Source organism: Annulohypoxylon truncatum (genome assembly GCF_022578515.1).
Source record: "Annulohypoxylon truncatum strain CBS 140777 unplaced genomic scaffold F4807scaffold_14, whole genome shotgun sequence".
NCBI lineage: Eukaryota > Fungi > Ascomycota > Sordariomycetes > Xylariales > Hypoxylaceae > Annulohypoxylon > Annulohypoxylon truncatum.
In genome coordinates this window covers 256,527-266,766 of record NW_025953800.1, presented here as the reverse complement: position 1 = coordinate 266,766, position 10,240 = coordinate 256,527, and the positions used below count along the sequence as shown (strand labels likewise).

General features: G+C 49.0%; 3 protein-coding genes across 3 annotated transcripts in view; 1 reads left to right on the top strand and 2 right to left on the bottom strand.

Annotated features, from left to right (window-relative positions):
- The window catches only part of F4807DRAFT_423914 (uncharacterized protein), a 2,225-nt gene extending 1,422 nt beyond the window's left edge, over positions 1–803 (top strand). The window contains exons 5-6 of the mRNA XM_047997829.1: positions 206–546; positions 673–803. Coding sequence (XP_047854651.1) covers positions 206–546; positions 673–714 — 383 coding nt within the window. The 3' untranslated portion in view covers positions 715–803. The remainder of the gene's footprint in view (positions 1–205; positions 547–672) is intronic.
- Positions 804–5,315: 4,512 nt separating this feature from the next.
- On the bottom strand, positions 5,316–6,185 carry F4807DRAFT_459962 (uncharacterized protein; the record flags this gene model as incomplete). Its single annotated transcript, XM_048001445.1, has 1 exon — positions 5,316–6,185. One exon carries the CDS (start codon positions 6,183–6,185, stop codon positions 5,316–5,318), a length of 870 nt encoding a protein of 289 aa, XP_047854650.1.
- A 1,261-nt stretch (positions 6,186–7,446) lies between these two features.
- On the bottom strand, positions 7,447–9,568 carry F4807DRAFT_451470 (fungal-specific transcription factor domain-containing protein; the record flags this gene model as incomplete). Its single annotated transcript, XM_048000239.1, has 3 exons — positions 7,447–8,918; positions 8,971–9,057; positions 9,109–9,568. 3 exons carry the CDS (start codon positions 9,566–9,568, stop codon positions 7,447–7,449), a joined length of 2,019 nt encoding a protein of 672 aa, XP_047854649.1.
- Between the last annotated feature and the right edge of the window lie 672 nt (positions 9,569–10,240).

Below are 10,240 nucleotides of genomic sequence, written 5' to 3'. Positions count from 1 at the left end.
GGTTTTTTTCGTAAAGGCGACGCCGTTTTTTTTCTTTTTTTTTTGGTATATTTTTGGTGGTTTTTTTTTGTTTAAAAATTTTCCCCCTTGCTCCATCCCCCCCCCCCCCCCCCTTTTTTTTTTTTTTTTTTTTTTTCGTTGCCCAAAGAAGATCCATATCCATTTTCTTAGAAAACAACAGCAACAGCTAACGCCTTCTCCTTAGTCCTCGAAAAGGCACTTGCGCGTGCGGCACCGCATTCCCGCTTCGTGATCTGCGGCGGCATCAGCGGCTACAACAGCCTCGACCAAGAAAACCACGGCATCCGCAACATATTCCAAGTCATCACGCAGCGCATCCGCATGGAAGGCTTCATCGTCTTCGATTACCGGGACCGGTACCCCGAGGGGAAGAAGCAGCTCGGCCAGTGGATCGCGGAGGGCAAGCTGAAGGCTAAGGAGACCATCGTCAAGGGAGGTTTGAAGGTGGCCGACGCGGCTATGAGTAGCCTGTTTGACGGTGGGAATACGGGGAAGCTGCTCGTGGAGGTTAAGCCTATTGATCAGGTGAGTGAAGGCTGACGCTGGTATCCATTGGGGCTTTTGTGAAAGATTTGCTGACACTTATAAGTGACCAGTAAAATGAAAATAAGAGCCTCTTATAGCTAAGGTTTCTATACTAATCAATTATAGGAGGAAGTATCACGATATGTGACAAAATATTTGGCCAGATAGGTACCAACATAGGTAGGAGATGAGTACAAATCCATATGTACACTAGGCAGTCACCGTAGAAACAAGAACAAAACACATACTTGCCTAAATTATCACCATACAATCTCATTTTTTCACCGTGTCTCACCCCACCTCCTTCCCTTCTTACGTCTATTAGCCACGATCTATCTCGGATCAGAATGGCTGTCGACATCAGACTTCCCGAGCAATGGATCTAGAACCAGCATGGCAATTGCATTTTTTCCCCAGAGGTTGCTAGCTAGATCTGTCATTGCCTAAATTCTTGTTTGGATATACACGTAAAGTACATGGACGGCACAAGGGTGCTTGTCCCCGCCACCCCTTTGTTTTGACCTCAGCACTATCTCTGCTATCGTAAGTCGTGTCGTTGCCAGGCACCCTGTTTGGTTAATCTCAAACTATCACAGGCACACCTCAAGCCAACACGACTTTTTCCTAAACTCAAAACAACAAACTTTCTTCCTTCCTTCCATTCTTTTATTAAACGCCGCAACACCATGAGGTGTCCGCATTCAATGTCCGACCCATTTTCATATCGTCAACAATTGTAAACGCAGAAGGCACAGGTGAGTACTATGTGAACCTATGGTTCCGTTAAGCAAAAAAGATCAGGCTAACAATCCATATCACTGTAGTTGCCTTCTTGGTCGATTAATCTAACGTTTATTCATTCAACTACCTAGTAAGTACACGTTTTTTGTTCTTCATTTCCGTTGATCATACACTTTTCCCGTCTTCCCATTATCCTCAACAATACTTCATCTATCACAATCTTCCATGCCATATTTGTTGACACATTCCTAAAATTTCTTCATTGTCCTTTCGCTTCGTCGACTTCCCACTACCGCACATGGAAAAAATCTCCCTTGCCGCCCCTGTTTCGAGCTGGCAAGCATTGATCATACGGTGAATTCTAGAACTTGAATTCAAGGATTCATGTCATGTTTCAATTAACACACGATTCTTCACGTTACTCTTTCAACTTCTTGAAAGTGCTTTCTCCCTTCATGATCTCGCCAGTTATCGAGGACCTCCATGTCTGCTCAGACTGTTGTTCATTAATAAAGGATCTGAAACTAATTTATAAAACTTACAGATCCTATTCGCTAAACTCGGTGTATCAACATAATACCAGTTTCCACTTTGTCAATTTATATAATCGCACCTCCTCTCATGCTGCGAGATACTAGGTTACTGATCAACCGATCATAATGGAGTCCTCTCCGTTCAAATCCGGTTTAATTACAGGTACGTATGTGATCATCTGCAGTAAAAGAAAAACGGGAAAGCTAATGTTATGAATTGACAGGCAAATTAATTCCTATCGTTTCTACAGCCTCGCGATTGGGCCTACGATTCCTTCGCTAATTCTTTATACGAATATTAATTGGGCGGCTATTACAATAAAGATTCCTGGCTCCCACTTAAAGCCATCGTCGAGAAGAGACCGCCAGTCGAGTTCAAAAAGCCATTCAGGTCTCAGATCAGACATCACATAACCCAGGAGATCATTTAATCCAGCGTTGTAGGATTGTACATCGCTGTTCTACACTTGACGTTTCAACGCACCGATAAGGTCTGTCCAGCATATCAGGGGAACGTCCATATATTCCTTTGGACACGTTGACACCGCTACAATGTTCACCAGCCCGTCCTAGCCAATCCGACCCAGTTCGTCGTGACTAAACATGGGAAAGACCAACGAATTCCGGTTACGGGGGGACTCGGCCCTTTCTCAATACTTACCCTTCCTCTTTGGCATCCCATGCGGTCATTAATGAAATAGTGGCAAGTTATCCCCCCCTTGCTTCAATTATACTATGTACACTAACATTACCAGACAAATAATCCTAAATAACCGTTAGGACTACCTTTAGCACGACAGACTCCTATTCACAGAATTATGAGCACGAGATAATGGGAACCGCCATTTTGTCATCATCCACACCTACCTAGTCACCCTGTCACTCAGCTATTTGAGCGAATCCTGGAGACCCCACCAGTGTTCAAAGTGCAGATACATCCTTAATACAACAATTCGAAGCAATGGAACGGTCGATAAATAGACTCCCCGCTAAGGTTGAGTCGTTGAGACTGACCCTATAACGGGTACAAGACCAAGTGTCTGTGGACTCATCTAGTATCTAAAATCCCCGTTTGTCACGAGGCGGAACCAAGAGGCTAGAGAAGAACGACGTTGTTGCGCGAAGGGCTCTAACTAATCCCTTCCAGGGGATGCGGTATACATACATGAACCTTCCTTTGTCTACAGCCAAGGGCCAACTGCCAAAAGGGCGGCCTCGTACAGGCCGACTCCCGATCCTTCTGGGCTACCACCCAACCCTGGCAAGGCCCCTGACTACCAGCTCTCGCGGAGGAGGCTTCTGACATCCCCGTTTAATACTAGAACAGGGGAGGGGAACCTAGCATACACATAAGGGTTAGAGCCCTTATGTCTATGCTAACATAATTTCCTTATTGCTATAATGCAATATCTATAATACCGATAGCCATCCCCCTTGATGGTTTCAATCGGCACTTCCGGGGGGGAGTATGGGGTACTATCACAAGTTACCCGTTGGTGGCTGGCCCTAGGACAGAGTAGACAAAGTGCATTTCCTGTATATACACCGTGGTACTTCACGGATAGGTCACGCCACAAAACGAAACGAATGAGAGAGGATACAATGACGTTGTTGCGCGAGGAGCTCTAAGCTACTCCCACTTCAGGAAAATGGTCGGGAAACCACCATTCTTCCATGCGGGAAGAACTGGGGCCATTGCTCCATAGCAGATGCCCCATGAACTTGTCTAATCCAGAACATAACCGCCCTGTTGTACACATAGGGAGACCCCCTACTCTAGGGCCAGCCACCAATAGGCGGCCTCCTAGGGCCTCTCATGGCTGGGAGCTTCCGGACCTACCCAGCCCCTTGCTCCTGTTTCTCCAACAGCTGGTCTGTTGGAGAATCATGCTCGCTCAACAAGTGGGCAAGGATGTTCACATTGCGAACTACATCGTGATCGCGTGCCCTCTTCTTGAGTCATTTCAGGAATATTGATTAAGGGTACGCTGCGCGCAGAACAAGGCTCCCACTATTTGGTCAGTCAGATCTCCGTCCTGGAGGCGGAGAGTATGAAAATGGACTCATGTCTGGGCTAGCCGGTTGGGTCAGCGGCAATGCACGAAAAGAAGTAGACCGGCTGTCATATACGGGGAAACATTGGAGGGGTACCAATGGTATTTTTACGCGAGGAGCTCTAAATCATCAGCTGGGGATCGCGGTACACAAAGAAGAAGTGTCCTTTATTAACGCTGATAAATACTTGAGAATAATTCCAAGAAAATGCATAAAATTAATGTGCGATGGCCTTAGGTTGGCCAAAGCCACTGTGACTCATGATCATGTCGAAAAGCTTAGACACCATAGACATTGAAATTCGTGTAGGTACCTACTTAAGAAGCTATCCACTCACATTGTACAATCACGATCTCAGTCAGCGATATCTTTCCAGCATTTTCGTACTCTGCCATGAACAAAGACGTAGTTTCAGAGTACTCGAAACTTCTAATTCTGGAAATTTTGATTCTACAATATTCATGCCCCGACACGGAAGCCCGGGGAAAATATAACGAGTAAGCCACCTCGTCTTCTTTATGACGTTTCGATACCACTTTAGAAAGACTTAAGTGCCTTATTCGAGATCTTATCCAGTGGACTAGCACCATGCGGCACGCAAATCTAGCCACCCAACTATAAAGCCCCTATCCGTCAGACCTCAACATGGTGTACTTAGGTTAACCCTAGGACCATTGCCAGACAAATCCTTTGTGAAGATATGGGGAAAAGGTAAGTACGCTCATCGCGAGGGCAAGGGTATCCGAGCGGGTAAATGGGCCACGACGGACGACCTCGTCGTAAAGGGGTAACTATACGCACAGATCCCAAAAGGACTGAACGCCGGCTTATTAATAAGGGAGAAATCATTCTTGAGATCGAACAGAGGTAGATAGAAATCCTAAGATGATCGTACTTTAGCTATCTCCCCCGGGCCGAAGTCACCGTACTTCACTTCACTGCTGTTGGCTAGAGGGAGAACAAGAGCCGGGTTGGAGTGCGTCGAGGGTGGAACTTCATATACACTGCATCCCAGCTCGATCCTCGAGGTCTAGGGAGACGATGATGTTGAACTCCCTGAGGACTTGAGTTTCCCAGGAGCATGCAAGCGGGAGAATCGTTGATTCCGCTGTCACCCCGAGATCTGCGGGGCATATTCAATGTCCTCTGACTCAACAAGTACAGTGGTCCACAACATGTCATACACCAACTCTGAAACCAACAGCATATATCAGTAATGAAGCGGGTTCCTTTCCAAGGGTTTGGAGAACCTTTAATCAGATATTAGGGATCTTTGTCCATAGATACTACTGGTAGGTATTTAGTTGGAATAATCTTAGGTGCAATACATCATAATATTGGTCTCGGCTCAACCAGAAACACCATGGTTGGTAAATAACCCCTATTCTCATCTACCTAAGACTATAAATAATAGAAATACCATTGTCTTCTGCTTCATTGTCAAATATTCCTCAATAGGTTAGGTTTCATGCCAACCTTATGATCTTCTTTCCCGCAGCCGGCTACGACTAAACGAGTATCAAGGCCGTATTCCTTCATTTTCCCACCCAGATACTTTTTACTTAGCCTCGCATCGAGACGCATTTGATCCAATCGTCTATGAGATACTTCATCAGCCATGAAGAAGGGGTCGAGGACATTGCAATATGGGTCCAGTAAGCTATCCCCCATAGAAAAGTACTGGGGCGTGACGAGCAACACGCTTTTCAAAGATTTCATATTCTTGAGGATCGAGTGGTCCCAAGACGAGCCTTTAAGCCCTTTGCGTCGAAGGAATAGTGCAAGATTTCGCACTTTGAAGATCCAGTGGTCTTCACATAACAAAGGTGGCCGATATTGACTGATTGGGTTGCGCAAGAAGCGAAACCACTCGTCCTCGCGAGTATAGGTTCGGTGATAGGGGTAAGAACAGTAGTCGAAATAGAAGGTATCGCGTGAAAAGTCCACGCAGATTACAGGTTTATCCATGCATTCTAAGTGGTAGTCGTATTTGTAAAAACTCGTGTCCTGAGTCATAGGTCCTCCATAGCGGACATTAATCGCACCGATAAGCTGAATCTTACTCAAGAAAGGCATGAAGTTTGATAAGTGGTCTCTGTCCTTCAGCACCACTCGATCGACGTAAGATTTCCTCTCGACATCTACTGCTGCATATTCTCGACGAGGGGCGTTGTTTAGAGAGAAGTAATGTCGGGTAGGTGGCCAGTTCAAATGCCAAATCGCATACTGAAGCTCAACAGGTAACTTCAGAAAGTTATGGAACTCGGTGGTTGGCTCATATGCTTCATCGTCCTGGGTAGATTCCGCCATTGTTACCATGAGGGTCTATGTTTCTATAGGTGAAAAGCCGAGGATAGAAGAGGAAAGAAAGCACAGGTGCATTTAAAATACTTCTAAAACTATTAATTAGGTACTTGTTAGGTAGTAGATGTCTTCTTGTCGCCTCAGAAACATGCTCCTCATCGATAGGTTTTGGATACTCAGGGGCTGCAATGTTCAAGGCATTCTTCCTCCAAACTAGATGATACCTCGCAAGGTATCACTTGGACTCTATGATTACCTCTAATCAGGCAATAGAGGCCTCATTTCTTGATTAATGTGTTCTATAACTATTAATGGGAAATAGCCTTGGAATTAATACTAATAGGTACCTGGTTAGGCAGGTAGAGAAACCCTGAAGAGATTGAACAAACCATGAACCCCATGGAACCATTATTTCAATTACGGGTTTAGGTACAGTACACGCATCAGAAGAGAATGTTACGATGGCGCAAGGGCTCGACCCTGACAGCCTTGCATGCTTCATATTCACGCCGCGAATGTTGACGGCGAGGAGTAGGATAACCCCTTAACACGTATATACCTAGTAGATGACTATGCTCCCGGTGTAGCAGGATGGAGAAATATCAAAATGCAAGATGTGGTAAACGCCACCCGAAGGACTCCATTCGGACAAGTGATAGTCAGAAGCTCAAGTCCGCCCGTCCCCAGATATAAAACAGGTTACCCGGAAATAAAAAGGCATATTCCAACCCAGTCTCTTTCGAGAAGAAACGCCAGTGTTATCAAAAAGATAGGTAAATGCCCTCAGCTGCCCGCTGCATTGCCCACCAAACCGTTGCAGGAGTTGCCAATTCCGGATCGCACCGAAAAGGCGTCCCAGTGAGTAGCTTAGAAGCTACAAAAGATGACCTGACTATGCATGTCCTAGGTCATTATTTATCTGATGCCTGGATATCCGCCATTCCCGGTTCCCCTTGGTCTCCTGCAACATCCCCCCTTTCCCCCCTAAAAGCGCCGCCGCCGCCGCCTCCGCCAAATGCCTGTGGTATACTTTCAAGATTTATTCGCTATAACATGAACCTGAACAATGACCAGTGGGTATATATGTAAGATAAGTGCAACGACCGAATGAACAGTGAAAAGAGAATAAAAAAAAATCAAAAAAAAAAAAATCAGATGCGAAAATGAGAAGGAACCTAGGAGTCGAACATGTGCTCTAAGCCGAATTCGACGAGTCCTAGGCCTACCGATGCCATATGAAGGAGAGCAAGAAGAGCCGCTTCCAAATTCAAGCACACGAGAAATCAAGCCCCATACTCCGCGCAACGCCCTGCCAATCCCACACGCGCGTCCAGTCGCCGCGCTCCATCAGCCGCCAGACCTCCTCGAGCACCTCGCCGATGCGGTCGCAGTTGCGCAGGCCGGTGTACCCGCGCACGGTCCTGATGGCGGCGCGGACCCGCTCGCGCTGCGCCGGCGCGAAGCACGCGCACCCGATGACGAGGCACGGCACCAGCAGCAGCGTCTGCACCGGGTCGCTCGGCTTGAAGGAGTCGAGGATGGCCAGGGACTCGTCGACGGCGAGGGTGATGCGGTGGTCGTGGTGCGGCGGGTAGCGGATCGGCGGCGGGGAGTCGGCGCGTGGTGGCGTTGTCATCGTTGTTGTTGGGGCTGTGGCTGTTGTTGTGGTGGTGGTGGTGGTGGTGGTGGTTGTCGTATGCGTGTGGCTGCTCGTGGGCCGCTCGGACGACGAGGTGGGCGGAGTGCGTGCGGAGTGCGGCTGCGATGTCGGCGACAGGGGGATGATGCTCACTGCCGGCGCTGGTTGGGTGAAGAGCGCGGGTGGCGAGGTCGACGAGGGCGGGTAGATGGTCCGGAACAGGTATACCCACATCATCTGCTTGTACAGCAGCCCGACTCGATCGCGGCTGTCGCCCGGTGGCCAGTGCGGCGTCCACTCCCTGATCGCGGAGTCGATCTCGGCTGCTCGGTAAAGCGACGTGTAATCCACGACTGGGTCCACCTCTGCCGCCATGTTCGCGCGGATGTTGTTGCGGATCGACGTTATCTGCGCCAGGTAGTGGAACAGGCCGTCGGCGACGCCAATCAGACGCGCGGGCTGGATCTCGAGCCAGGGCTCCCAGTCCTCCGTCGCCAGGCGGGGCGTGTGCATGTCGGGGTACCGGATGAGCTCGTCCGCGAAGACGCGGTACTGGAAGAACTCGGTGATGAATATCAGAAACGCGTTGTCCGGGGGAGGCGACTGCTGGATGAGGTTCTTGTACGCCTGGAGGTGAACCCGGTGCTCGCCATTGGGATTCCCTTCTGCGAGCGTCTGCAGTAACAGGCAGAGCATCTGCCCGTAACGGGGTGACAGGTTTGCCTTGTTCTTCGGGTCGTTCTCGTTACCCACCGGCTCGCAGAGCTTCTCCATGGCCGCGTTGTGGTGAAAGTGTGACCTAGTTAGTAAGGACGTTAGGCTGATTTTCGGGTTGGACCCGAGGATCTTGATGCCGTATGGGGTATCGTAGTCAATATGTCTGCTGGCCACAGAGAGGATCGAATGCATGAGGCCTCGGTGCTCCACCGCCATCTGGAGCAGCATATCCTTGAACGCGTTCTTGTGCTGCCCTTCAACAGTCAGCACACCACTTAGATGACTGATGTAGTGGTTGAGGAAGACCATGTCCTCGGGCGTCTCGACTCCTTGAAATATTGGCTGAAGAGTAATGTGTGGCAGACTGTGCCGCTTCTGTCGCTCTACACCGAATGTTAGAGGATGAGCGTACACCCAAATGCTTGTTATTAATACCTTCTTCGGCCTTCTCCTTCCCGCTCTTCCAGATCGTCTTCTCGTGATAGCCCTCACAGACAACAGCATTCTTCTCACAATTCAGACCTAGAAGGGTTAGATAGGGAGAAAGGGGATTCTGTGTAACCATCAACTTACAGCGTGGCTTCGCCTCGTCGCATTTCTTTTTCCTCTTGCGGCATGTAATACATCCGGTCTTGGAACGTCCTTTGGCTACCTTATTCGTCGATACCTGAGGTGTGAGAGGGTGCTTTCGGGGGCGTCCTCTCGGTCTTTTCATCTTCGTCAGTGGCGCCGCTGCAGCGTTCGGCTCTGGTATTGGCGTGCGTGGAGCTTCTTTAACCTCGTCCATCTGGAAGCCTTCATCCTCGAGCGGCTCAAGTTTTGGTACCGTCAATACATCGTCCGAGTTCTTTTCCCACGACACATCATGGTCAGCTTCCTCGCCCGTTTCGGGACCGTCGCTGTAGCTAGTACTCCAGGATTCTGCACATGACGACGTGGCGGAATGGATCATGGTCGGCACAGAGGATGCGGATACACCCACGGCGGGAATCTCGAGTTCGGTGCTGATAGGGGACAGTTGGCCGGTATCCATTCGATTGGCCTGGACCGGATTTGCCCACATCGGCGACGTCGGCATGACAACAGAGGAGTTTCCTTCGGAGGCCATACTATGACTATCTGACCATGGCATGTCTCCATCGTCCGTCACGAGGGCCAGTTGGCGGCAGTCCATAGCTCGTAGGATGGTGGTATATCATTCCCACGAGTAATTTAAGCAGAAGACGGCTTCCGTTCTTGCAAGGGGGGAATACCGAAACCTGTACTTCATATGAAAGCGGGATAAGGTAACTGCAACGAAGAATATCGTAAACGATAAAAATAAAATAAAAAGAGCCGGAGTGGCAATTCCCACCGAAGATCAGATCCTGTAGTATACGGTCATAGGCCCAACCTTGAGGATAATCCTGCAGAAAGGTATGGGGAAATGTGTCAAGCTGGTCGCAGCTAGACGGCGGCAGTGATTGGTCTCCCCAAACAAGAGCCTTGCTGCAGACGTCGGCAAAAGGCAAACGGGCGGGCAATCGAAGACGACCCGGCCGTCTGATTGAGCTGCAGCGATGGATGGCACGTCTTGTAGAGAAGCGAGGAAACAGATGGAGGGGTCGGGCTTGGGCAGCGGAGGTGGAGTGTAGGTCTTATTTGGACCGTGTATGTGATACCGTGGGGCGGCTAGCGGAAAACGAAGATACGTGGGCGGGAGATG